This window comes from Antechinus flavipes, chromosome 1, assembly GCF_016432865.1.
Source record: "Antechinus flavipes isolate AdamAnt ecotype Samford, QLD, Australia chromosome 1, AdamAnt_v2, whole genome shotgun sequence".
NCBI lineage: Eukaryota > Metazoa > Chordata > Mammalia > Dasyuromorphia > Dasyuridae > Antechinus > Antechinus flavipes.
The window spans coordinates 649,278,012-649,305,873 of NC_067398.1; the positions used below are offsets into that span (position 1 = coordinate 649,278,012).

At 46.8% G+C, this 27,862-nt stretch overlaps 2 protein-coding genes across 6 annotated transcripts in view; one reads left to right on the forward strand and one right to left on the reverse strand.

Annotated features, from left to right (window-relative positions):
- BOP1 (BOP1 ribosomal biogenesis factor) overlaps positions 1–7,201 on the forward strand; it is a 66,973-nt gene extending 59,772 nt beyond the window's left edge. Inside the window, 14 exon segments of the mRNA XM_051971311.1 lie at positions 1,315–1,469; positions 1,656–1,773; positions 1,903–1,981; positions 1,984–2,003; positions 2,090–2,302; positions 2,479–2,640; positions 2,960–3,040; positions 3,214–3,283; positions 3,428–3,560; positions 4,205–4,385; positions 4,477–4,765; positions 4,884–4,968; positions 6,368–6,475; positions 6,671–7,201. Of these exon segments, the coding sequence (XP_051827271.1) occupies positions 1,315–1,469; positions 1,656–1,773; positions 1,903–1,981; positions 1,984–2,003; positions 2,090–2,302; positions 2,479–2,640; positions 2,960–3,040; positions 3,214–3,283; positions 3,428–3,560; positions 4,205–4,385; positions 4,477–4,765; positions 4,884–4,968; positions 6,368–6,475; positions 6,671–6,824 (1,848 nt within the window). The 3' untranslated portion in view covers positions 6,825–7,201.
- A 2,123-nt stretch (positions 7,202–9,324) lies between these two features.
- MROH1 (maestro heat like repeat family member 1) overlaps positions 9,325–27,862 on the reverse strand; it is a 204,420-nt gene continuing 185,882 nt past the window's right edge. For 3 of the 5 annotated variants that reach the window (XM_051971310.1, XM_051971306.1, XM_051971307.1), the window contains 9 exons: positions 23,431–23,545; positions 13,588–13,734; positions 12,426–12,614; positions 11,996–12,151; positions 11,740–11,874; positions 11,459–11,561; positions 11,052–11,117; positions 10,742–10,822; positions 9,325–9,779 (listed from right to left, as the gene is read on the reverse strand). In XM_051971310.1, coding sequence (XP_051827270.1) covers positions 9,694–9,779; positions 10,742–10,822; positions 11,052–11,117; positions 11,459–11,561; positions 11,740–11,874; positions 11,996–12,151; positions 12,426–12,614; positions 13,588–13,734; positions 23,431–23,545 — 1,078 coding nt within the window. In that variant the 3' untranslated portion in view covers positions 9,325–9,693. The remainder of the gene's footprint in view (positions 9,780–10,741; positions 10,823–11,051; positions 11,118–11,458; positions 11,562–11,739; positions 11,875–11,995; positions 12,152–12,425; positions 12,615–13,587; positions 13,735–23,430; positions 23,546–27,862) is intronic. The other 2 variants (XM_051971308.1, XM_051971309.1) reach the window with 1 other exon arrangement.

Consider the following 27,862-nt stretch of genomic DNA (forward strand, 5'->3'; position numbering starts at 1 on the left):
AGGGAGGAGCGCCGAGTGTAGTGGCGGCTGGCGGGAGCCTCTGCCAGGAATGTGCGTCTCGGAATGCAGCTTTGCTCTGGCCAAGCTCAGCTCCCAGACTTGGGGAAGGGGGGCTTGGGGAGGGCGCAGAGTGGTGACGGCAGATCTCCGAAGGGGAGCACAGATAGGACGGGGGTGGAGGCTGAGTTCACTCCCGGAATCCTCGGAGAAGGGAATGTGCTTGGGGAGGGGGCAGGGACAAGAGGCTATATCCAAGAACAGCTTCTGCTGCTACTGGAGAGTGGAAACAGAAGGGGCAGGCTCCCCTCGCCGAGCCCTGGTTCTCTCATAGACACGGTCTCTAGTTTTAAAGCATTCCTTGTGACCCAGTTTGTCGCCCTGTCAGGGATCTTTTTTCTTCCCGAGATTACCAGGAATCAGGATGGATTGTGAATGTTGAAGGGAATTTGAGTCTCCCCCTGCCCCCCACCCCATAGGTCTTATTCGTTCTCTCAGTCCTCCTTCCTGGTCCTTTTGGCTCCTTGGGGTGTGTGTTCCTCCAGGGTGTTTATGGAGACCAGATGGTGTGTGTTGGGGGCGGGGTAGGAGCTTGGACTCAGATTGTCCAGTTCCATGGGAGAGCTTACACCTCCCTCTTGGGTGTGGGAGACACCTGTGTTCCCTAGTGCTCCCTCCTCCCCTTTCAGTACCAGCCAACTAGGGGGATAGTCAGAACCTGCAGGATCCCCATTTGGGGAGAACTCCCATTGGGCAAAAAGGCTGCCTCCTTGGGAAGTGGGAGATGCTGGGGCTGGGTGGGATGAAGTGTTTGTATTTATCTCCCTGCGCCCGTCTCCACACTATGCGCTCCCCCCCCCCCCTGCCCCCGGTCCCTCCCACCCGGTAGTGAACGGCCCTTGGCCCTGTGCCTTGGGCCCTGGCAGCAGGTACTTGGCCTGCATGCCAGGGCAGTGAGCAAGCGGGCAATGAGGTCACTGCTGTGGCTTCCCAGGGCCATGGCCAAGAAATCCAAGGCTTTTTTGGGGGAGTGGTGAAATGGAGGGGAGGGTCTGAATAGAGGAAGGAGGAAGGGACAAGGAGGTGGAGTTTTCAGATCTGGAAACTGTACAGCATTAAATGTTGGCTGAAATGAAGTGGGCAGATCCCCAACCCTTGAGGGACAGGAGAGACAGAGGCGAGCCCAGAAGATGGAGTGCAGCCATGGGGACTACAGGATAGGCTCCCCAATAGACATTCAGTCCAATGGAGTAGCTTGGGTGGCCTTATCCCACCTGTGAGCTGATGTCTCTGCTCTGTTCTGTAACCCCTACTTAGGACATCCGGAACACGGTGGGGAATGTCCCTCTGGAATGGTATGATGATTTTCCCCACATTGGCTATGACCTCGACGGGAAAAAGATCTATAAACCCTTGCGTAGCCGAGATGAACTTGATCACTTCTTGGATAAGATGGATGACCCTGACTACTGGTCAGTTGGGCAATGGGGCAGTGGAGGGGAAAGTCAGTAAGAGGATGGGTGATTAGTAGGAGGGGACCCAGCCTTCTTGGGGGAATCGTGTTAGGGTCAGGAGGTGGGGTCTTCAAGGCATGGAATTAGACTCTGGACGGTCTCAGCCCCTTCCTGATGCCCCTTTCTTTTGTCCTGCTCCTACAGGAGGACAGTACAGGACAAGATGACAGGACAGGATGTGAAGTTGACAGATGAACAGGTGGCCCTGGTCCAGCGGCTACAGAAGGGCCAGTTTGGGGATGCCAGTTATGATCCCTACGAGGTATGGATGGGTGTGGGGAGAGGAAGGGGAGAGGAGGATGAGGCACAGAAAAGTTAACACTGAAAAGGTAACAGTGCTTTCTGTCTCCCCCCGACTCTCCCTTACTCTTCCCCCTTCCACCGCCACCAGCCAGCTATTGATTTCTTCAGTGGGAGCCTGATGATTCATCCAGTGACCAACCGTCCTGCTGACAAGCGCAGCTTCATTCCCTCCTCATTGAGAAGGAGAAGGTGAGGTCCCTCCGCCTCTGCCATGTCTGCTGCCCACCAGGACCCCGAGCTCTGCAGACAGCTTCTCACCCTTTCTGTCGTTCCAGGTCTCCCGGATGGTCCATGCCATCAAGATGGGGTGGATTCAGCCACGAAGGCCAAGAGACCTCACCCCCCAGTACTATGACCTGTGGGCCCAGGAGGACCCCAATGCCATCTTGGGGCGCCACAAGATGCATGTACCTGCCCCGAAACTTGCTCTGCCGGGCCATGCTGAGTCCTACAACCCTCCGCCTGAGTATCTCCTCAGTGAGGAGGAGGTGCGTCGAGCCGGGGCCCAGCGCAGGCCAGGGGCTGTGGCGCGGGGTCAGCCGGTGTCCCGGGTTTTAGGAGCGAGAAGTGCTCGCTTGCTCTTGGCGTTTGCTCTCCTGTCCCCTTTTCCCAGAGCGGGCCGCTCTGGGCCATGTAGCCTAACCTCCCTCTTCTGTGTCTGCAGCGACTGGCCTGGGAGCAGCAGGAGCCCGGAGAGAGGAAGTTGGACTTCTTGCCTCGGCAATTTCGGTGCCTCAGGGCCGTGCCCGCCTACGGCCGTTTCATCCAGGAGCGCTTTGAGCGCTGCCTGGACCTTTACCTGTGCCCTCGCCAGCGCAAGATGAGGGTGTGCTTGGGAGCCCTTGCAGGGGGCCAGCTGAAATTGAGGGGTGGGGGCTCCTTGTAGGGCATGGGACCAGTGGGGTCGTCATGGGGAAATGTCCGGGTGAGAGCCTAGCAAATGTGAATGGGGTTCAAGGGATGGATTGGCGGGGAGAGTCAGCAGCATGGACCAGCCCATCCGTCTCCCATTAGTCCATCCCTTACATCAGGCAGGCCCAGACTGGGAGTGTTGGAGCTGTTTGTGCTAATACCACACAGCTCCCCGAATCTCCTGGGAGGGCTCAGAACCAGAGTGCGATAGGGCCGTGTGTGCTGTGTTCTAGGTGAATGTGGACCCTGAAGACCTGATTCCCAAACTGCCCAAACCCCGGGACCTGCAGCCGTTTCCCACTACCCAGTCTCTGGTAATGGGGGACAGAGCAAAAGATGGGGGCAGGGGTGAGGGTGGAGGGTAGGGGAGAAGGGTCCTCCTGTTGGGGTGGGCCTAAGATTATATTCTGATTCTTCTTAGCCTGAGTGAGCTCCACTTTCTTCCCTGTCCTTAAGCACTTAACACTTCCTTCCCCATTTGTTACAGGTGTACAAGGGCCACAGTGACTTGGTCCGATGCCTCAGTGTTTCTCCCAGTGGCCATTGGCTAGCTTCAGGTGTGTCCAAGGGGGAAGAGGATGAGAGGGGAAGAACGTCCTAGTTGGGTCAGGGGGTTGGCCTTCCCATTCGTGGGGCCAGAATCTATCTTTGGGAGAGAAGCATTGGGGAGTCACCCTGATGATGGGACTCGGCTTCTGTAGGCTCAGACGATCATTCAGTCCGACTGTGGGAGGTGAACACCGGTCGGTGCTTGAAGACAGTTCCTGTGTCTGGAGTGGTGAAGAGCATAGCCTGGAATCCCAACCCGGCCATCTCTCTTGTAGCCGTGGCTGTGTGAGTGACCCGGGCTGAGGCCTGGCCTTCCTGGGGCCCTTTGCATCTTCCCGCCGGCCTTCTTCCCCCCTCTCCCCCCCCCCCCCCCCCTCCCTTGGCGTGCATGGAAGTTGTAGGGATCCACTTTTCACAAAGGAAACACTTAGCCTTTGAGACTGAATGATTTGTCCGTGGTCACTCTGTCCAAAGCAGGGTTTGTACCCAGATCACCAGTGACCAAGTCATTCCTCAGCATTGCCTCAGGCTGTCTCCCATTCCAAACTGCATTCCCGCCCCCCTTTTTTCAGCAGCTCTGGGGGACCAGGGAGTGCTTCCCCTCTTAGACTGCCACATGACAAGATTCCCTGAGCTGGAGCTCGGCTTCCCATAGTCAACAATAACATCCATTTAAAAGTATTCTACAACTGGTAACAAATTCATAAATTCCCTCCAAAAGCCTGGGTGGAAGAGAATTTATTTAACATAGTATATAGGGGAAGCAGCACTGGTTTTAGGAGACTTGGGTTTGGTTCTGGGCAGAATCTGTGAAATGTAGATGGTGATTTTCACGTACTTCCTCTGGGAGCTGTTGAGAGTGGCGAGGGCTGGCCGAGGTTGCAGGGGAGGTTCTGAAAGGAATGTCCATTATTCTCGGGTCTCTGAAGCGCGGAATCGGTGCTGCTGCTGAATCCAGGCCTGGGGGACCTGGCAGCCACCGGCGGCACAGACCAGCTGCTCAGTGCGTTTTCACCCCCAGAAGAGCCTGTCGGGCAGCCTGTGGAGTGGCAGGAGGCTTCGGCCGAAGAGCGAGACCACGGCCTGAGGCTGCGGATCCACCATAAGAAGGTGCTCAGGGCGGTGGGGCCAGGGAGGCCATTGGTGCGAGAGGTTTGTCTCCCCCCGGCTCTTAGCTCTCCCGTTCTTCCTTTCTTTTCAGCCGGTGAAGCAGGTGGCCTGGCACGGCCGCGGGGACTACCTGGCCTCGGTGGTGGCAGCTGCCGAGCACACTCAGGTGCTGATGCACCAGGTGAGCCGCCGGCGCAGCCAGAGCCCCTTCCGGCGGAGCCACGGTCAGGTGCAGTGTGTGGCCTTCCATCCCTCGCGGCCCTTCCTGTTCGTGGCCTCCCAGCGCAGCCTCCGTCTCTACCATCTGCTTCGCCAGGAGCTCACAAAGAAGCTGATGCCTAATTGCAAATGGGTGTCGAGCTTGGCCATACACCCCCAAGGTAAGGGGCGGCGTGGGGATGGTCCGGGCCCACTCACTCCCAGCGTCCTGGGGGAAGGCGCCGGGGGAGCCGGGGACTCCGGTGACCAGCCCCAGCTCTCCCCTTCCTTCCCACACAGGGGACAACGTGATCTGTGGCAGCTACGACAGCAAACTCATCTGGTTTGATCTTGACCTTTCAACTAAGCCCTACAAGGTGCTGAGGTGAGGAGTGCTACTGACAGGCCAGTCTTACTGCCCCTTCTTTCAGCATGGATCTTGTTCTCTTCTTGCCCCCGACTAAGGAAAGGGCATCCACGCCCATCACGAAAAGGAGGGATCGAGGCATCGGGCATTGGTGGCTGGTCATGGATGTGGAAGACTGAGGCCCAGATGTGCAAAGGGGCACTTGTGGCCTGGGCCATGGGGGAGGGGGCGGAGGGGGCTGAGGGCAAAAGCAACATGAGATGCGACTGAAAGGACAGCGCGCTGCCAGATTGTGTGTGTGAGAGAGAGAGGAGGGACAGGTTAGAAATCTGATCTCCAGGTGAGAGAGGAGATGAGCCTGAACTAGAATAATGGGATTATAGAAAAGAGTGGGCAGTGGGGCCCACAGTGTGAGAGGAGGAAATGTGAAAGAGCAGCCCGAGTGTATGAACCTGGATATAAGAGAACAGCGCTCACAGGCAGCCTTGGAGACAGTGTGAGTGTAGGTGGCTTTTTCTGGAAGTTTGGCAATGAAAATGAAGGGGAGATGGTTCATAGTCTGAGTGGGCAACAGGGTTAGGAATGTTTTTGAAACATCATGAGGGAAACTAAAACCTGTTTCAAGGGTTGAAGGCAAGGGTACACTTAAGAAGGAGAGATTAAAGATGGGAAGGTAGGGATTCTTCCCCCCAGCCCCCCAAAAAGTCAGAGATAAAAAGTTCATTGTTGCTTTTTAAAAAATACACAAATTGAAAATGAAATAAAATTGAATTGGGAAAATTTTTTGAAAATCAGGTAAGAAACACATAGAAGAGAACAGCAGGAGATTCAGAAGGAGAAACAGACAAATAGGACAATTTTGAAACTGATGTTGAATATTAATTTTTAAAAATGCAAATTGTATATGATAACTTCTTGATTCCAAATTAGAGGAAACTAAAGATAGATGAAGACAGTGATGACTTTATTTTTAGCAGAAAGCAGAAAGAGGTGATTTTGCTAAAAGTGAGGGGGAGGAGAGACTATATAGTTAAATGCTCAAGAGAATTGAAAGTGTGGAACAGCCTTGGATAGTCAGTAGAAAATGATGCAAGGAATTGTTGGCAGAAATGAAGGCTGTTTTTGGTTACATGCTTTATTTTGTAGTGGACCTGGCCATCATAAATTCACGATTTTTTCTAGCCACTTGAGAAGCAAAAATGGGGGGTGGGAGATGTGAGAGTTGGGTGAGATTAACAGGGGGGTCAGGAAGACAAAGGATTGCTGGAAGAAGGGGCTGGTAGGCCAAGGAGATGGGGGGAAATGGAGGGACTGAAGGTCACACTGGCATGTTTGCAAATACCAGTGGGCTCAGAGGTGGCAATTTGGGTGCCTGCACACATCCTTTACTGCCTTCTCTCTTCCCTCCACCTCCCAGACACCACAAGAAAGCCCTCCGGGCTGTCGCTTTCCATCCAAGGTACCCGCTCTTTGCCTCTGGATCTGATGATGGCAGCGTCATTGTCTGCCATGGCATGGTCTACAAGTAAGTGCCAGTGCCTTTGCCAGTCTAGGGAGACAATAATGGGACTTTCTCCCCCCAGCCCCACCCCGTTCCTTTTCACAACCCTTCCTTTATCAGCCTTGAGGGGACAAATACCTTCCTATGTCTGGCCTCCTCTTCTCCCTCCCAGTGTTCCACCCCAGTGACAGGCCCTGCCCTTCCCTCTCTCCTCTCCAGCGACCTTCTGCAGAACCCGCTGTTGGTGCCAGTGAAAGTTCTCAAAGGCCACGCGATGCATCGGGATCTTGGGGTGCTGGACGTGAGCTTCCATCCCACCCAGCCATGGCTGTTCTCCTCTGGGGCAGATGGCACCCTTCGACTCTTCACCTAGGGATGGCGGGGTCGGGTGGGGAGGCAAAGAGACATTTCTGGCTGTTGGCCTTGTCTTTGCCTAGGAGAGGGGGATTGGCAAGGAGAATAAAGCATAATCAATTACCCAGGACGTCAGAGTACTTAGGATGACCTTTCAACGTCCTACCCAAAGTTTTCTGCCGCTTGTTGCACACAAAATAGAATCTCGTTTTCAGAAAGGGCTTTTATACATGCATTCATTTGGAAGTTTTTAATCATTTTTTGTCATGGTTCCCTCTGGTAGTCTTGTGAAGCTTATAGGCCCATTCTCAGGGGAAAAAAAATAATGAATAAAATTCATCAAGATTGCAAAGAAAATAAATTATTGAAATAAAGATCTAATTTTTTCCCCTTCTACTTTAAGAGAGATTAAACCTATTCACTCACCCCTTAGGGGTTTGTCAACTCCAAATTAAGAACCATTGATCTAATTCAGCCATCTAGCCAATATAGGAATCCTTTCTACAACATTAGTACTACGAAGGTCCTCAGAAGGGTACTAATATCAAGCCATTTAGATAGTATGTTTTTATACACACACACACACACACACACACACACAATATTATCTTATACACAAAGCGCTCAACATGTATGTTATTTTATATGATCCTCATAGCCATGTGAAGTAGAAGTTGTTACCCGTTTCACAGATGAAGAAGCAGGCAAGCAAAGATTGTGACTTGTGTAGCGTCACTAGGAAATATCTGAGACATAATTTGAACACAGACCCTTCTTACTCCCAGGTTCAAACCTCTCCAGTATCTTCAATATTTTTTAACATTTCTAGCAAATGGTCATCCAGCTTCCTCTTGAAAACTTGAAGTGAAGGAGGGGAGTGTTTTCCATTCTGATTTTAGTCATTAGGAAGCTTTCCCCTCCTTAGGTTCTCTTCTTCTCAGGCTCTACCAATGGCTCTGACTTTTGTCAGACACTGTACCAGTTGCTGGAAGTACAAAGACAGAAAGCAGTCCTTTTCCCCCAAGAATCTGACACTGTGTGCAGGACAAATCCCGCTCGGACGCGTGTGTTGGCAGCACATCAGACCGACACGAGCACGGTTTATTCCAAGAGGAGAAAAGCACTGAGTTCTCTGGGAAGCCTTCCCATGGGGGCCACCAACAGCCTGGAGTCCAGCACTTCTCAGTTGAGATTAGTGAACTCTAGGCCCTGGAGGAATTCTGTGCAAGAGAAGACAGGCCAGATTCACAGGACTGCAGTGGGGAGTGGAGGTGGTGGGCTTCTGTCCCTGTGGCCCCTTCCCCATGGCCGTGGTCACGTGCTCAGTTCTTAGCTCTGTGAATCAGAATTCCTGATTTCTTTTCAAGACTACATGCCCCTGTCTGTCTCCATTAAAACTTTTACTGATATTTTTCCTCTGGCCCCAAGCTCCCTGAACCTAGCGACTTCCCAAAACTACCTTTTATTCATTTTGCATCTCCAGAATGTAAGGTCTCTGAAGACAAGGGAATGGGCAGTTGGACTAGAGACAGAAGGAAGGTACGGTTCTAGTGGAATACTGCAAAGAAAGATCTTTGTGTTGGTCAAAACTTTTCACTGTTAAATGAAATCACAGATAACAGGCCTGGATGACTAAAAGCTGGATGAATTGTTAATGTGTCAGAGAAGACAAAAATCCATAAATAAAAAGACCAAGGAGCCACAACAGCCTGGAATTACTAAGAATAGGGATAATTGAGTTTGAAAAGCAAATCATGAAAACTGTATAAGCAGAGGATGGGCATGGAAGCAGATAGATAGTAGAGAGATTTTAGTGGATGTGTATACACGTGTACACATGTAGCAGCAAAGGATGTTTAGTCTGAAGACGACTGTCATGGGAAAAAGCAATTTGACTTCTGCCTTACCTGCTCATGGTTATGAGATGGCTAAGATTTGCTCAAATCCAGTTCTCTCGGCCTGGATAAACCACAACCATGGCCATGAAAAGGACTGGAAGGTGTTATTTATTTGGTGAGACAACGACAGCTAACTAGGTGATGCGGAGAGTTGTGAATTTGGAATCTAAGGGCCTGGGGTTTTAATTCTACCTTTGTCAGTACCCATGTGAACATGGGTAATAATTCAGTTCTCAATTTGCAGCTTAGCTCTGTCAACTATATTATTAAGTTTTTACCAGTCCAAAGCAATTCAGCTTTCTCTTTCTCCCTTATTGTTCATATAATTGAGTTGGTTCTTTAAAACCCTTTAGTGCTTTTCGTTCATCACCTTCAGTGCTCTCTGACGCTATTCTTATGGGGCCGCCACTTCTCCTATTCATCCGAAATGTTTGTTGCCTCCATCGTCCGTCAACATTGTTTCCTTTAAGTTAACTAATTTCATGATTAATTCCCAGTGCCTCCACCTTATCCGCCGAGCTAGTCATCACTTGTTCCTTCAGGGAGTGAATGTCTTTTACTGTGAGTCCTGAAGTGTCTGGGCAGGCAGTTGGGGTTGGGGAAAAAACACTACCCGCCAAGGAAGAGCAAACAGCTTTTATTGAAAAATAAGTACAGTATGCTCTGTCCTATATACAGTACAACCTCTCCTCTCGCTCCTTTGGGTCCGGCCTGGATTGAGTCTCAGCTGGAGGTGAAGAGGATGGGATTGGTCCCGTCTGTAAAGCCCCTGCCCAGACCTGGTTTGGAGCTGTGGCTATAGGATATACTCAGGTTGTGAACCTCGTGACCTCCAGGAGTAGGAGCAATGGGACTGGGTGGGGGTGGGGAATATGAGGAATCGCAGGGTCCAGCTGTTCCACAGCTGGGTGTCTGGGCAGTGAGGGTTCTTTCCAAGAAATCTGGTCCATTTTGCTCATAGAAAGACCGGTCCAGTGGCTTGCGCACAGCTCAGGCGAACTTGACCAGACGGCCCAGAGTCTCTGCAGCTTTGATCCTCACTGTCGGTGCTGGGTCCTTCAGCAGTAACTGGAGAGCTGATTAACAGGAAGAGGCGCGTTTGGATTGGGAAGAACCCCAGGGTCATGTGGGGCTGTGACATGCATTAGGAATGCCTTGCCCCCCCCTCCCCCCGGGGGACCCCAGATGAGCAGGCCCATTAGGTCAGAGAGGGGACAGGAGTGCATTGGATCTAAAAGGGCAGGTAACACTTTTCCCTCCCTCCCTAGTTCCTGAGTATTTTTCCAGTAGCTTGTTTACACTGTGAAATCGAGGCTCCTAGGTCCCTGCAAATCCCCTTGATGGCTGCTCAGCTCACTGCCCGACGACTGACTGCCGGCCTCCCTCCCACATCCCCTCCCTTGCTCGCCGGCCCGCCAAGCCCTGATTTATGTGCCGCTGGCTTCCTGCTCTGCCGTCCTCGGCCTCGAGCCGCTTCTTCCAGCTGCCGGCTCCCGGGAAAGTGGGGGGAAGGGGGGCCGCGGCACAGGACCCAGGCAGGAGGGAGAGCCTGGCCCTGCTTGGCTAATCCACTCAATACAGGAAGCTAAGGCTGTCCAAGCCCAAACTGCTAACTCCAGTGATGACTTGCTTTTTCAAGTGTGTGCACAGGGGGGCGTGCACGGGTGCGCGCGCGCGCGCACACACACACACACACACACACTCACTCTCCGCCCCCCCCCCCCCCCCCAGGGGACTAAGTACTCTTTAACAGACAGGCCTCTTTTCTGCAAGAGCCCCAGGAGCCAACGGAAAGATAGTTTTTCCTTTTTTAGTGTTTTTTAAGCTCCTTTGGAACAGCTCAGAAGTTTCCGTGAATTACTAGAGACGATGAGGTCACCAGTGACAGGGAAAAAATCCTTGAAATCCAGGAAAATCACTTAACCCACCCCAGCCCCCTTTCTGAGACCCATGGTGTCAGTAACTCCTTCCCCATGGATTATGCACCAGCCACCTCCACACAGGCAAAGGGGCCCAGGCTACAAAGGCAATCCCCTACCAGTTCTCTGGGAGAAATGCAGTCCCCGGTTGGAGAGGCTCACATCTCCCCAGGACTGAAATGAGGAGAGGGGATTCAGAGCTGAGGAAACAGGAAGAAGTGCTGGAGGATTTTTCCGATGCCCCCATGAACCCCTCGGAAATTCAGGATGTGTGTGTCTGTGTACAGTGCCAGTCCCTTCTCTCCACCTTTCTCCATAACTTACTAGTGTGTGGATTGAGCGCATGTGTGAGAGTTCGCTGCACGCCAACCCACCCCCAAAAGACCCAAGCAGCTGGGGCTCCTTTAGCTTAGGCCTTCATTCTCTTACCTGAGATAAGCTGGTTCAGATCCACCTGTTCACAAGCTACTTTATCTGCCTGGAGTACTAAGAAACCTGATAGGAAAAGAAGAAAAAGGAGGAGGAATTGCAGGCTCAGGGAAACAAGGATATTCAAAGACCAGGAAGAATAAAAGGCAGACACAGACCAGCCCTCGGTCACAACGTGAAGGTAAATTCTGTCAAAGTATTTTCTATTTAAAAAATTCTGGCATCTTTTGCTTTACCTTCTTTTTTATGCACATGTTCTTTGTGAAAAAGGAGGGAGAAGAATACTTTCCTAATTTCTAACTAGTAGCAATATTCCATAGTTCCCCATCATTTCTGAGTTGCCCTTTGCACCCCAGAAGGCCCTGGAGCCCCACGTTCCCAAAGGAGTGAGGAAGGGACCTGCTCACCGATGAACATGGGCGCAGCTGCCCGGATGTCCTCCCAGCAGCTTTTGAAGTAGAACAAATTGGTGCTGATCAGGCGGCCCAGAGTATCGGGGAAGTTCTGCATCTGGAGCGGCACCGAGCGGGGCTCATCCCGGGACGGCCCAGCATCTCCCCTTCCCAGACCCTCTCCGGCCCGGGCCCTCTGCCAACCCTAACCCGCCGCCAAGGACACCTCCACACCCCAACTTCTACTGCCAGAGGCCGAGGGTACCCCAGACCTCACCCACCAGCCCAGGCCTCACCAGGTATTTGCTGGTGTCATTCATGAACTCCCCAAAGTGCAGCCCACGCCCATCATGCAGCTGCTTCTCAAACATGGCTGCTAGCTCTTCACATTCCATATTAGGGCCACACATGCGCAGGGCAAACTTACAGGCCTGCAAGTGGAACACGTGCCGGGTCAGAGGGGTCCCCGCGCTCCCCTCACTTCCGGGCGGCCGGCACCGCTCCCTCCCTAACAGGCCCATCTGGCCCCCCGGCCCTTGCCCAGTTACTCACACTGACAACGGGGGGCTTGGGGTCCTGCAGATGCAGTAACAGGCTCACCAGCCCGTTGATGATCTGCTCAAAGAAGACGTCCTCGCAGTTCCCGTGGCAAAACTTGTTCAGATGTCCAAAGAGGTTGATGGATGAGCTCCGGAACTCATCCCGCTCCTTGGGAAGTGAGGAGCCGGTCACCAAACGCCAGACCTCGAGGCCACTGCCTCCTACCCAATGTGGGGGGGCAGCTGCTCGAGCCAGGCCCGCCACGCTGTGTGCAGTGCCCCCCCCAGGGTGGGTGGGTACACCCGGGCCTCCTGAGTAGGGCCTGGGTGGGTCAGGCTGAACTGGCCTCAGTTCCCTGGGACTCAGCCTGCCCTTGGGAAGGAGGCTCACCCGCCGCCCACCAGCAGCCCCCTCCCTCCCGCTTCCTCTTCCCCAGGGTTACATTGTCAAAGAAGGGACGGATGCGGATGGTGATGTGCAGCAGGATGGAGCGCACGTCCCACTCCTCGGCCAAATCCAGCAGGCGAGAGAGGCCCAGCATGGCCTCCAGGGCCACCAGGTTGTGGGGGTCGTCCTTGTCATCCAGCCCGTTGATCATGGCTGTGAGGAGCTGGGGGCCGTGCTTGCGCACCTGTGGGAGGTAAGGGCGACAAGACGTCGGGGCTTGGGGCGCACGCTCGGCCCCCAGGCCCGGGCCCACTCCTTCCTTCAGAGCTCTTGCTGCCACTTCTCTCAGTCCTGCTGTGTTCTTGGGCAGTCGTCACCTTTCTCTGAGCTTCAGGCTGACCGTTTGTAAGGAAGGGATCAGGACCCTCCCCCCGCCACCATCCCTTTTGGCACAGACTGAAGCAACGAGCAGGACAGAGCACACCCCCCTCTTCCCCCCCAGTGTCCACCTGCTTTCAAGTCCTATGTCTGTCACTCACGGCCTAACCGCGCTGCCCCCTCGGCGAGCCTGCCGCCTCTGCCCAAGCTTTTAAGTCTCCAACGAAGGGAGAACTCGGCAGGGCCTGGGAGAACGGCGCAAGCACTTGATAAATCTCTTTAACTGAATCGTCCCTTGCTCAAGGCCCTTGGCTTCCCGCTGTGGCGCAGCCTCCCTGACAGCCCCTGTGTCTTCTCTGCCCTTAAAAGGATCCCACGACGGGCCAAGGACTTCCCCCAGACCGTACTCGGTCCTGACAAGCAGCCCACGTCCAAGGTGCTGAATGATCTCCGTTTCACGGATGAGACTGAAGTAAATGAGTCCCAGGGCTGGGAAGTGCCCGAGGCCAGACACAGGCTACGGCTCAGGCCTCTCTCCAGTCTGACTCTCGGCTCTCACACTTCAGGCACTCGCCCCCACGTCCTCTACCTTGTCCCTCTCTTTTCGACGCTGGCCCTCATCTCTCCCCATGCGGCGCACTGTGACCTCAGACCCAACTCAACGCTAGCACAGCCCAGGAGAGACTCGGGAGTGGAAGGGGCCCTCGGGGCCGGCTCTGCCCCCTTTACCTACTTCTGGAGCATGTCTGGCCTTCTGTCATCCCCTATGATCCGGGTGCATGATGTGCCTCAGGATTCAAACCCTCAAGAACATCTTCCTAGTCCACGGAGCTCCTCACCTTATCCGGGGATCCTGATGCCATGTTGGCCAGCCCACGAAGTACCAGCCTGCGTACGTTTATGCACACATCCTTCTGCCTGCCCATTATGTTGTCCAAGAGGGACTCGAGCAGGATTAGATCATTCACCACATTGCTGCTGAGCAGCTGAAAAACAAATCAGAATCAAAGAACCATGAAACCAGCTTTGAAAGGGACCTGACAGGTCAATTCCTATCCCATCTCCGAATACTTCCACTGATAGAGAACTCAATACCTCCTGAAGCAAAACATTCCATTTTCAGACAGCTCTCACTCTCAAAACCCAAAGCAAAAACCACAAAAGGTTAAATGATCAGGGGGGCATAGGCTTCATGCATTTGTGTATGTAATATATGTGTATTAATGTATATAGATATGTTTTATAGATAGATAGATATGTTTTATACTATACACACACATATATTTGCTAACTTTATTTCAATACCCTTTGTCTCCTTTGCATAACATAAGTAATCTTATGCATATTATTTTGTACACTTAAAAATATTCTGAGAAAGGGTTCATAGGCTTTACTATACCGCCAAAGGGATCGTGAAAAGAATCCCTGCTTTAAATCTAAAAAAAACTTTGCTAAAATCTAAGTAAACCATTATCATACATTTAGCATTTACCCAGGACCTACTAGCTTAGTGTTAGCATTCTTACAAAGTGATAAGTCAGTTGTCTAATTTTAGCACCGTGCTTAGCAGTTCTCTAGTTCAGAGTTCACACCTTTCACACCTTTAAGAGTTCACACATTAGCGTTCGAGATTCACAAGTCAGGATTCAGTATGAGATTCACAAGTTCAGTGGAGGAGATTCACAAGTCACAGTTCCCACAATCCCACTCTCGGAGGAGGAGTCAACCTTTGAGTTCACACCTCTAAAAGAGCATATAAAAGAATAAGCACTAGAGACTTAGAGAGATGGAGAAAGCAGGAGTCAGTTGGGGAGATTGAGAGTCAGAATTCAGTTGGGAGATTCAGGGCCAGGATTCAGAGACAGCTGGAGGCTGAAGCTGGCAGAGGCAAAGGACTAGCAACAAGAGCTCTCAGAACCAAGGAAAGCTAACTGGGCTATTTTGGAAGAGACAATAAAGGACTGAACTTTTAACAGCTGGCTGCATTTGAGGTGATTATTGATCTGAACTGAAACTAAGGCTGCCTCCAGAAGCCCCTGAGAAATCTGCTCCCAGAGAAAGAACATTATATTAGAGAAAAGAACACTACAGCTTATTACCATTGTCAAAAGAGAATAGAGTAGTCTAGCTTGGGCTGTTCTTGAAGAAGCCAGGCAGCTAGTTCTTTGGTACACAAGGATGTCGTGTATCTGTAGGAAGTGATTGAAAGTCATCAAGGGCAACTAGATATTCTTACTCTCTTTCCTGTTGGTCAACTTCTTGCAAGCCATTTTTGTTCTGACACTAACTGGACAAAGATCATTCTTGACGGACAAGACAGAAGAACTCTAAATAAAGCTGCTCTGCTTTCTCTGCTATCTTCACACCCCTCGCCTCACACGGCACTCCTGTCTGGTCTGGCACCACGCCATGGAAGTCTGAGAATGCAGCCTGGAGATCATCCTTTTTGCTTCCTGTATCCAGAGTCTACCCATTCAGTCTGATTGCTTGAGCTCTAATCCCGATATCCAACTGAGCTGTAGGATGTAGTTTGGGGAAGCAGGTAATGGTGTGTTTGATGCCTTTAAAAAGTGCAATTTACTTTCCTTCTACTTTTAGTGTCATGCTTCATTATCACCAAATTGTGTGATTAATTCTGGCTGACTCGGGGAAGACCGAGACAAAAATAAGCCATGCTTTTGAGCAGGCTGTGGGTACTGGAATGGGGCAGTTAGCAGATCTATCCAATGGGCCCTGGATCTTGCCATCCCCCTAAAAGTGTCCCGGGGCTGTGGTTCCACAAACCCTGAAATTCTTGCCTCTGATCAGACTCTGTCCCGGGTCTCCCTCTGCCTTGCACCTTCCAGTGTATATACACTCCTCGGAGAACAAAGTCAGAAGAAATCCTCGGCCTGCTTACTGGGTCCATGACCAGTGGCTTACATAACCTCAACTAGGCCTCCAGCAGGACAAGGTAATCCTTCTTGCGTCGTCTCAGTCGGGCTTCACTCTTGTGACCCCCTTTGGCTTTGCTTGGCAAAGTACTGCAGTGGTTTGCCATTTCCTTCTCCAGCTCATTTTACAGAGGAGGAAACTGAGACAGGCAGGCTGGAGTGACTTGCTTAGAAGCACACAGCAAGGAAGCGCTGGGACCTGCCACGACCTCAGCTCTTCCCAATCCCTAGCAGGTGCTCCATTCAATGCAACCCCTAGCTACCCCGTCCTTCCACACCTTCCCTAAGCTACTTCCTGTCTCCCTTCCTTCCAACCTCCTACCTTTGTCTCCTTCCTTCTCAGACTCACTCTCACAAACCATGACTCTCCTGAGCCTGAGGGCCATCTCCCCTCTCCCAGCCTGGGGCTAAGGTCTCCCAGGCATCCCCCTCCTCTCACTCCTCTTCCTGACGCTTCAGACTTCCCGCTCCAACCCAAGTTATGATGATCTCTCCACAGCCCCATTTGATGGCTATGGCTTCCTGACCTCTCTGCCACTTGTGCAAGCTTGGTGCTCCTCTCTGCCAGCCTGGGGGCGGGGCTGGGGGCCAGGCTCTCTCCCAGAGGACTCCCAACTTGTCCCCAGTCTTGCACCTACAACTACCCTTCAGACAGCTTTACCTCGACATGTCCAACACAGAAGTCACCACCTTCCCCCTCCTCCTGGGTGGGAACGTCCCCCCAGAGGCCCAGGAACCTGGCTCAGAACCAAGCTAGTGTTCTCCACCCCCCACCCCCACATTCAGTCCAAAGTCAAGTCCTTTGACTTTACCTTTGGAACACCTCCTGAATGCGTCCTCCTCTCTGGGACAGGCTTTGGTCCCTCAAACCGCTCTGATCCCGACTGATCTCGCCGAATGTGGCTCTCGCCCCATCTTCCACAAACACCAGGGACAAGTGGAAAACCTGCTGCTGTTTAAGCTTGTTCTGCCTTCCCAGCCTTCTTACGCTTACCTCTCTCCCTGCACTGGGTTTCCCTCCAATGACTCCAGTCTCATCTATGAAAGAACCATCCCCTATTTTTTTTTCCCCTTAGTATCTTCCCTCTGGGATGATCCCCATTTTCCTCAAATACATCTCGTGTCTGCTCCACCATGAGCCACTTGAGAGCAGGGCCTGGGCTTCATGGACCTTTCTTTATATCACCTGCACTTTAGCACAATGGATAGTATAGTGGTCACTCAATAAATTCTAGATGACTTACCAAGGTAGTAGAATGTTACTATGCCAAAAAATAATAAAAACTCAGGGAAACATGGGGAGATGTTAATGGACTAATACAAACTGAAGAAAGCAAAGTCAAGAATAAAATATAACTATAACAATTTAAATTATAACTATATTACAAAGCAGATTAATTACAATGACTAATTTTGGTTCCAAAGAACCAATAATAAAAGCAGAAAACATGGATAAAATATTCCCTCACTACCCCACTTCTCTTACAACCATAGGCTTAGCATAGTGCCTTGTACATAATAAGTGTTTAATAACCACTGATTGGCTTTTTTTAAGCAACTGGAATTAAGTGACTTGTCCAGGTTCACACAGCTAATAGGTGTCTGTAGCTGGATTTGAACTTAGGTCCTCCTGACACCAGGGCCAGTGCTCTATCCACTGCACCACTTGGCTGTCCCAAATGATTGATTTTTAAAAGAAAGTTTACTTTTTCTCATCAGCTGACTTTTTTAAAGTCAAGCCATTAGATATTATCTATTATTTAAAATCCATGCTCCTCAAATTTAGTACACAGACTGGACAGTGATGATCCCAAGATTCCTGAAGATAGAGGGAGAAGACTCTGGAGGGCAGATAATAGCTTTAGAATACCACTCCCATAGAATCATCATAGAGCAGCATTGACTAATGGACTCAGGCTTTACTAAGTTCTTGAACTCATGTTGTCTCCTAGGAGGGAAATGTCGACCAGATTTACTGTTTGGTCATTTATGTTCAAAGCAAAAAAGGCACCAAGAAGGCTCAGGTTAAACTTACCTGGAGAAGTCCTTTTAACTGCCATATGCAAACAATGACCATTTCTTTTTTTAATTGTTTATTTTTAAGTAAATAAGCAATTAAAAAACAAATCTGTCCCTTTCACTACCATCTCCTTTCTTTAAGTGAATAAATGAACCTTTCCTTAATATAGTAAATAGAATTTACCTAAATCCAAGAACAAATATTACATGAACTGGAAAAAAATTAGAAACCTTTCCAATAAGGCCAGGTGTAAGCAAGGACGGCCATGATTATTACTACTACCTAACGGCTATAGCACTTAGCACATAGCTGTAGCATATATAGAATACTGCTTAACTATAGCAATAATACAAGAAAAAAAATAGTAAGAATAAGCATAGGCAAAGAAAAAACACAATTACTTATTTTTGAAGATAAAGTAATAGATATACTCAGAATCTTAGAGAATAAATTAAAAATTAAATGAAAAAATGAATAATTTCTTCCTTGTTCTAAGATATAAATTATAAATCAACAGAAATATCAGCATTCTTGTATATAATCAATGAAAACTAAGAAATTCCATTCAGAATGCCTACAGATATTTGGAATCATATCTACCAATATGTACCGGGAAACTACATAAAATTATAAAATACTCTGTAGAAATAAAGTCAACAAAATAAGTGGAAAATCATAAACTGTTCATGGTAAGCAGAAACAATATAATAATAACTATATAAATTATTCAGTTCCTTACCAATCAAAGTCATAAGAGTATTTTATAAAAACTAGGGGAAAAAAAACCAAACAATTCACCTGGAGGAATAAAAGATCAAGAATCTCAAGCATAATGATGAAAAAAAATTAAAAGGTAAGAAGGGTGTGTGACAGTATTAGACCTCATGCTATACTACAAATCCTTAATCAATAAAATAATCTGGTATTGATTTAAGAATAAGTCAATATTACAAAAGTGAATAAACACAGTAGCACTGTGTATGATAAACTTTAAGATCCCAGTTATTGGGGGAGGGACTATTTGATCAGAACTTGCTGAGAAAACTGGATAGCAATCTAGCAGGTATTAGATTTAGATCAACACTTCATACCATTATTGAGATAAGTTTCACGTAGATGTATGACCTAGATATAAAAATTTTATCTAAACAAATGATAGGCTCACAGAGTAAAATGAACAATTTTGATACTATAAAATTTTTTGCACAAACTAATTAATATAATGAAAAAATTGAAAATAGTTAACTTTCTCAATTCCAGATCTATAAGAAACTGATTTAAATTTTTAAGATTAGATAAATGGCCAAAGGATAGGGACAGTCGGTTTTCAAAGAAAGAAATCCAAGCTATCAATAACCACATGGAAACATATGCTAAATCGTTAATAATTCAAGAAAGGCTTTGAGGTCCTACCTCATATTTCTCATACTGACAAAGATGTCAAAAGAGGAAAATGACATATGCTGGTGGGGCTGTAGGAAAACAAGTACACAAATATAGTTGTTGGTAGAGCTATGTCTAGCCGTTTGGGAAATCAATTTGGAATTATGCTCAGAAAATTACTAGTAACTGTTCATTCCCTTTAATGCAGTTAATGCTTATAACCCTGAAAAAATCAAATAAAAAGGAAAAAGACAGATATGGAGAAAAATTTTTTAGGACAACTAAAAATTGGAAACTAAGGAGGTATCCTGTAGGCAATGATTAAAGAAACTGTGCTATGTGAACGTAATGGAATATTACTGTGCCAAAAGAAATTATGAAATGGTCAATTTTAGAAGAAAGTAGGAAGACCTCTATAATAGAAATAAGAGAACAATTTATACAATGAAAACAATATCCTAGAGAAAAACAACTCTAAAAGACTTTTAGAAAGACACAGATCCAATGATAAATTGTTGAGTTGAAAAGAATATGAAACATACAGCTTACCTCCTAATAGACATGATGAAATTAAAATGCAAAAAGAGATGTATATTTTCAGACATGACTAATGTGAAAATGTAGATATGTAATTGGGGGATTTAAAAATTTTGCTTATAAGCATATTAGGAAAGTAGTAGGAAAAATTAACTTAAAATGCAGGTTATTTGAATTAAAAAAAATTTTTTTTAAAGAATGGATATTTCTTCAAGGAAACATGCAAAAAATTGTATCTCTTAAAGAACGTACTTTAATGACAGATATTGCAGCAGCAATTAATCCTAAAGTGCAAAGGAAAGGTATGGTTGAAAATGAAAGAAAAAAACAAAATATAATATATTTTGTTGTGTGTGTGTGTGTGTGTGTGTGTGTGTGTGTGTGTGTGTATATATATACATATACATATATATATATAATTAATGGTTGAAAATGAAAGAAAAAAACAAAATATAATATATTTTGGTGTGTGTGTATGTGTGTGTATATATACATATACATATACATACATATATATATATATATGTATATATATAAAATTAATCCCCAGAGAAGAAGCAGAGACATTCAGTAGCTAGAAGGAATATAATGTAGGTTTCCTCAAGTTGGAAGAATAGAAAGACGACTAGCAAAAAACCCCAAAACAACATTCCCCCTTCCTAAAATAAAGACCCGATCCACTTGCTATCTAGAGGTGGAGGTGGGAGGAAAGAGGGGAAAACCTGAAACACAAGGTTTTCCAAGGGTCAATGTTGAAAAATTATCCAATATGTTTTGAAAATAAAAAGCTTTAAAAACAAAAACAAACAAAAAACCCAAAGACCCAATCCAACAACTGTTAACTTGAGACAAAGAAAAAACATTTGTTACAAAGGCATTATAAAGACTGAAGTACTAAAGACATATAAAAAAGGAATTTTTATTAACCAAACTTACTTTCTCAATCATGTTCATACCACAATTACTGTCAGAAGTTCAGGTGAACCTGTAAAATCTGGATATCTTAATTAGATAGATGATCGCTTCCTAAATCCACTCTTTTGAATCATTTTGCTACCAAAGACAAGAGATCATATCTTTAAGATCTCCGTTTTGTCTTGAGCAAGGTGTCTAAATAAACTTTAGCCACACTTTCTGGTTTCCTGGGTATCCACATTCTCCTTTCTTTCCTTATCAGAATTTTTACCACAATGATGAGTCTTTATACACTCTTTTCTGTGGGAACCAGTACAGCTCAATACTTAAACACCCTAGGATTAAAGTCCCTATCTCCACAGAATGGTGATGATCCTGAACAGCTGGGCAGATCCTGCTCTCTCACCTCTAAATCCAGTATGTCTGTTTCCTAGCAATCATTCCTTAGCCCTGGGAAGGACAGATAGGTAAGCTCAGGCTGGTTTCTGCCACATGGAGCTTTTTTATGTCTAAGAAGCCTGGGTCAGAGAGCAAGCAGACTCTCTGTAGGACGCCCTTTGATAGGCAACTGAGGAGCCAGTACTCTTTCACTGTGCCAAGACACTAGTGAAATTCTTGGTAGCTCCTGCCTTATATACCCAAAGCTGTCCAGGCCCAGAGGATGCTCTGCTTTGTCAGGTTCTTGGTTAGCCCCTTTCGGGCTAGTTTTGCATGCCCTCCCTGCTCTTCTTCCACTTATCCAAATCCTATCAAAGATGGATCCAACAAAGATGTTCCACTCATACTGGAAGCTTTCTGACAAAAAGGATAAGGTCTACTCCTTTCTACCCCTAAATAGCACTGCTGTGATTGAGCCCATGGCTAGGTTCATAGGAAAAGTCAAATGAAAGACTGCTTTAATGACCCTCTAAAGAAGCCAGAGAACAGTGGGAATTCCCTCAGCCATCCAAGGCAATGAGATAGCCCTGAATATGGCTTATATTGGACAGTCCCAGCCTCAACCTTCCCCTGGGCTTGAGAAGCCTCCAAATAGCACACCCCGGACCAGGGCCGTCTCTTTTACTCCACTGTGCACTTTTCCAAGTCTGACTCTGACTCTTCAACCTATCTTACCTTGTCTCCCCCTCCTCCTTTCACTACTGCCTATATATATCTCCAGATAACCATACCCTTCCCCATAAACAACACAAATTACACTCATGTTCCCTGCAGGGCCCCAGCTGGGCAGGACAGGAAAGAAGAGTGTACCAGGGTCCATAGAAACATGACCATAAGACCCCTCATGCATCTGTGAAGAAGCCTCATGTGTTTGGAGTCTCCCAGGACCCTAAGGGACGATGGGATCCAGGCCACAGGTGTCCTGAGGTAATGAACCCCTGGGCCTCAGAGCCAGACGTTACCCTGCCCCCAAACCCCCCTCATTATCCAGCCTCTCCATTGCAATGAAGAGAGAAAGGACCATAATTGAAAAAATCGCTCACATTCTCACCTCATCAGCCATTCAGAGGGAAAGAGGCAGGAAGCGGCTTCCTTCCCCCAATCATTCTGGTAAAAGCCAAGGGGCTATTTTAAACCCTTCAAGGATGCAGTGGGAGCCAGCCACCCTCACTCTCAGCCAGAGCTGGATTCTGGGTTCCTGCCAATGGCAGGCCTTCCCCAATCCCCTCCCTTTCTCCCTTCTGCCTTCGCCAAACACTAAACAAAAACAGGGCTGGGGCTGAGCAGGGGCAGCGACCGCAGCCATGGAGAAATTTAAAAGGTGGTTTATAAGGAGAAGAGAGGGAGGGCTTCTGATGTATTGCTGGCCCTGATCTAGAGTGCTGAGAATCTGCTCACAGGTTCAAGGTGGACACTGCCAGTCTCCATCCCTTCTGTGAGGAGAGCAGAGGGGAGAGGTTTTGAGTTGCTCCATTCTTGAAGGTGGTTATGTCAAGGCAGGGAAAAGGAGGGCTCGCTAGTGTAGTGAGCTAGGAGAGGGATTGACAGAAATCCTCCTCCAAAATAAAGCCTTAGGGAGGAATGGAAGTTACCAGTAATATTTAAGCCTCAGAATCACAAAACTTCAAAGCTGGAAGTTGTTCTAGAGTATACCCCGACACATAAACCTGGTCTGTCCAAGGCAATGCTATTTCTAGGACTAGGGCCTAGCCTCCAGGTTCTGGAACACTCCCGGCCCATGCCACAGAAAGGAGGAAAGTGCTTCGGCTGGCACGATAAAAGCCCCCTCTCTTTACCTTGCTCCATCCCTGGGTCCCTGGTTCTGTCATTTTGGGCACATCTTAACTCTCCTTGGGTGGAACAGGCACAATGAGTGGGAGAACTTGACCTTCATATTCAGCCAGCTGCATGAAGCTGAAAGGACCAACTCTCGGGTTCCAGGAATGCCAGGAAGGGGCCGGGTTATTCCCACTGTATTTGTGGTGGCTGCCCCAGCTCAGGATGACCATGAGGAGCAACAAAGCTAAAGAAACTTTGCTATTCAAATTTGCATGAGATGACTAATACAAACCAAAAACATTACACCTATAAAACTTCCAGATATTCTAAATTAAAAAGAAGGAAAACCTACCACTCTGTCTTTTCAGCAAGGGGAACAAGATTTTTCTTTTTTCATTTTACCATGAACCAATCAAGTATTCATTAAGGGCCTACTACCTGCCAGGCATTACACTGGGTACTGGGAATACAAATCCAAGAATCAGTCACTATTCGCCATGGTTTTCTCAAAGATCCCCTGAGTAATAGGAAATGTAAGTAGGCATTTCCAGGTCAAGCCCAAAAGGAGCTGGAGCCCCACCACACCCCAGCCCCAGATCCCATGGCCCCCTGGAGGTTGGAGGCTGTGGAAGGGCCGGAATCAGTGCGTGCAGGCAGGAGGATGCCCACATCCTCACCTCGGCAAAGTAGGCGGTGGTGGTGATCCTCTGGATCTCGTAGACACTGCTGAGCACGGGGATGAGCGTCTTCACAATCAGCGGAAGCTTGGGACCCGAATGCTTGGCCATGGCTCTGCAGAAAGAGAGTCCAGGCCAGTGAACACCTGTCCACCAGGCAGGAGGGCAGATGGTGATCTGGGGTCCTGCTCAGGTCTTCCTGCCTTACTCCCTGAGGGATGCCCTGGCTTTTGGTCCCCCCCAACCCCAGGCTGGGACTCCTGCAGCCCACAGTTTTATCATCCCCAAGCTTTCCCTACCAGGGAATTTCAGCTCACACAGTCCTGGGCTTCCCTAGGAAGAAAAGATTTCAGGCGGGCAAAGGGGAGCACAGGCCATCAGACTGTAGGTTGCCACACTGTTACCAGGAGTGAGCAGAGAGAGGGGCAAAACCTTGAGGTGGGAGGAGTGGGCTGGGCTTTAAGCCCCCTGTGACCCTATGACTCCTCACACCCAGCAAGGAGCCCTCCCTGCCAGCTCCACACCTTAAGGAAAGAGAGCGGCAGGCTGTCCTGCTCTCTCAGGGAAGGTGCTGAGTTCAGATTCCTCCATAGGGCAGGGTCCCAGAATCTTAAAATCTCAGATTTGGAAGGGACCCCAGAAGGTATCAGGTTCAGTACATACTTAAATAGGAATCTTCTTTACAATATTCCTGATGGGTATTCATTTAACCTTTGCTTGAAAATCCTGAATGAGAATTGGGGAACTCCAAGTTCACTTTGGGAGAGCATTTTGTTATTTCTCTATACTGAGACATAATATTCTCTTTCTTTTTTCTCCCTTTTCTTCCTTTTTTTCTTTTCTCCCCTTTTTTCCCTCCTTCCCTCTATTTTTCCTCTTTCTGTTTCTCATTCTCTTTCTTCTACTCTTGCTTTTCCACTTTTTCTCTCTTTTCTCTTTCCCTCTCTACAATTTCTGCTTGTTGTTTGTGGTCCTGATTGATCCCAGTGGGGTAAAAATAAAAACAATGGATATAAGTGACAAAAGAAAGTTTGAGTCTAATCAAGTCTTTTCTTTTACGGTAGTCCTAAAGTACTAGTTTTGTTCTGTTCTTTATGATCTTTTAAAGAAGATTCAGTATCATCTGTCAGTTTTTCTGGTACGCAAGGATGAAGTTTATTTAAATTATGGGACTTTAGTTCATTAAATGAAGCTAGGTCCTTTTATTAGCTTCCTTCTTAACTTGGGGATAACGTCCTATTAGTTCTATTTGTTCTGTCAGTTGAAGGATCATTAAGTAAAACAAGAAAGCATCTCTTCCAACATCCTCCTTTCGCTCATTATCATCATCACCCTATTAATATCAAGGAGAAGTCCTACCCCTTCCTATTCTCGTTCTCTAATAGAGCTGAAAAAGCTCTTGCTGTCATCTATGCCTTCTCCCTCGGGAAATATTCTCACAGAATCATTTCACATTCTTATATTCATTCTCCATTACTTATCAATTAATTATAAGTATTCATTAACTACCTTTTGTGTGCCAAGCAAGTAGTAAGGATATAAAGGTAAAAATCAAACAGTGCTTGCCCTTAGGAGACTTCCATTCCACTGGGAAAGAAAGCATGTACATAGTAAGTATAGTGCAGAAAACTTGGCTTTAAGGGAAAAAGACCTGGATTCAAGTCCTGGCTCAAATGTAAAATGACATGTGACCTTCACTTTTTACTGTCCCAGGTAATTCTCTAAGAGGACAAGGTTGAAAAGATCTATTCTGATCAAGTGAGTTCTTCACCTGGAGCTTCCTATGATAATGAAATCATAAGGCCAACTAAGAAAAGGTGGAGGTTATTAAAAATAAGGAGCCACTAGTAGCTGAGATCATCAAGAAGCAGGAGAAAAAAAGGAGTTTATCCCAAGCATGGAGGAGAGTCTGTACAAAGATGGGAGATAAAGAATAGGTGAGGGAGAGAAGGAATTAAGTGTGTACGACATGCTAGGGACTGTGCTAAGAACTTGACAAATATCTCATTTGATCCTCACAATAACACCGCGAGGGAGACGCTCTAATTTCCCTAATTTTACAGCTGAGGAAACTGAGGTAAACAGAGGTTAAGTGACTTGCCCAGGTCATCCAGCCAATTAAGTGTGGATTTGAACTTGGGTCATCCAGGCCCAGTGCTCTATCTACTATGTCATCTGGTAACCTCTGTAAATACTGAAAATGCTTGTTGCCTTGACTTGAGGAAAAGCCAAAAAGATGGTGTGGTTTGATTTGAGAAGAAGAATACATAAGAGACCTAGAAATATAAGTTAGAACTATATTGCAAAGTGTTATAATTGTCAAACTGAGGAATTTGTATTTGATCCCACAAATAAGAAGAAACTTTCCGAGCAATTGAATACTTCTACCTTTCTTTACATTATCCTTTAGAAACTTGGTTAGTGAATTGGTAAATTCATGTAATTGGACATATTTAGTTTGTGATGCAAAAAGGAGATCAAAACAGAAATTTCTAAAAAAGAGAAGATATGAACTTGGAGTCCAGGTGAGATTGGGGCTGGATATATAGATCTTAGAATCATTTGTATAAAGATAAGAGAATTTCAGAGATGTTTGTCTAACTGAAATTTCCTATCACTACTGTGCCTCTATACTATGACTGTGACCCATTTCTTGAACTTCTCTTTACTATTTTTGTCTAGGTGGGTTGTAATACATATAGCTAAACTTATCATTTCTATTTCTACCTCCACCCACCTTTACCAAAATGCTCTTTACTATGCTTTCCCTTCTGCTTTCTGGATTTCTTCAAACACTTTTATCTTCTAATAGAGTATTCTCTTTCTTTATCCATCCTGTTTCTTTTAATACATTTTAGCCTTTCTCAGATGTATTATAGTAAAAAGTATCATTTTACCAATTATTGTCTAGAAAGTCAAAATGCCTTTATTATTAGATCTCTAGTTTGCTTGTTAACCATATTTTGTACATTTGTCTATTTGGGATCAGTTTTCATTTATTTATTTATTTTTAGGTTATAGTTTCTTTTTTTGGATTGTGATTACTTTGGATTTCCAGGTGTCTATGCTATCCAACCCCACATGACACTCTAGGTACTCTCTGGAATACTTCATCTGGTATACATCTATAGAGATACTTTGTTTCTCTTTTTGTCTTTCAGAGTAAATCCCTTTGATTAGATTTAGAAATATATTGTTGCCTTGCCTAATTGGGAGCTTATCATTTCTTGATTTCAAGCTAAGATCCAAAAATCCAAATGCCCTTCTCAGATACTATTTTAAATATGACTCACTTGCCTATTATGCTTTTTTTTTTTTTTTTAAAATAGGCCCTTGGCAAATTTGTCCAGAAAATCAAAGCAAATACTTCCAGTGATTCTAAGGCCTTCATTTCTTCAAGACAATGCAATCTTTAGCAGTTCCTTTGGGTGACAGTATTTGTGCCCACATTAATCACCAGAAGTGGGCAGTAGTTACCTATTTGATAAGTATTGAAAAAAGCTTTTTCATATATTATCCTAAAAAGACCGAAGACCTTGACACTTCTTATATGCATGCTGACAAACAGCTCTCTTGGAATTCATCATTGAGGGCATCAACAGCCCCCACTATGCTTCTCTTCCTCGGAGCCTCATTGGATGACTTCTCACTTTACAGCACCTGTGATCTATGTTATCATTCTTTGAAGGACAAGCTGTTATTTTCTCTTCACAGTATCTAGTACAATACTTCAGACAGTTTCAAAGTTATTGCTTAATTTCAAGTGTCCAGAAATTCTTTTTCTATATGACTTTCTTCTGCCCTCCATCTTCCTGTTAAAGACCAAGATTATCTTTGCTTATTCATATTTTTGTGTCTTTGAACAATGACTGCAAGAATGGGCAAGACTCGAAGCTCATTTTCCCCAAGTCACACATAAACTAACAAGTTGGGCCCCCAGAATGTGGCTATGACTCCTTTCCTCAGGTTGTTAGGGAATACCCCAGAAGAGAAGGAAAAACAATTTTTTTAAATGCTATTGGCTCATGCCCCCATTCTGGCATGCAGATTATCAGTGGAAAATCAATTTAGTCAAATTGAAGTAGCTCTTAGAGAAGGGTATTTACAAAGTACAGTAAAGAAAGAAAATAATTATTTATTAAGCACCTACTGTCTGCCAGACCCTATACTAAAACACTTTTATCGACATTAACCTTTACAGCATCCTGAGAAAATAGATCTTCCTGATGTCAGGACTGGTACTCTATCCACTGTGCCATCCATCTAGTTCACACAAAACAGATTCCCCTTCCTCAAGTCTATGACACATTCTTCCACAAAAACATAACAGTCCAAGGAAGAATGAACTCAAGCTCCTACCTCCTGATTGCTGGAAGTTCTTTTTGTCCTAGGGATAAGCTCAAGAAGTTCCCTTAGGTACAAAATCTATTAG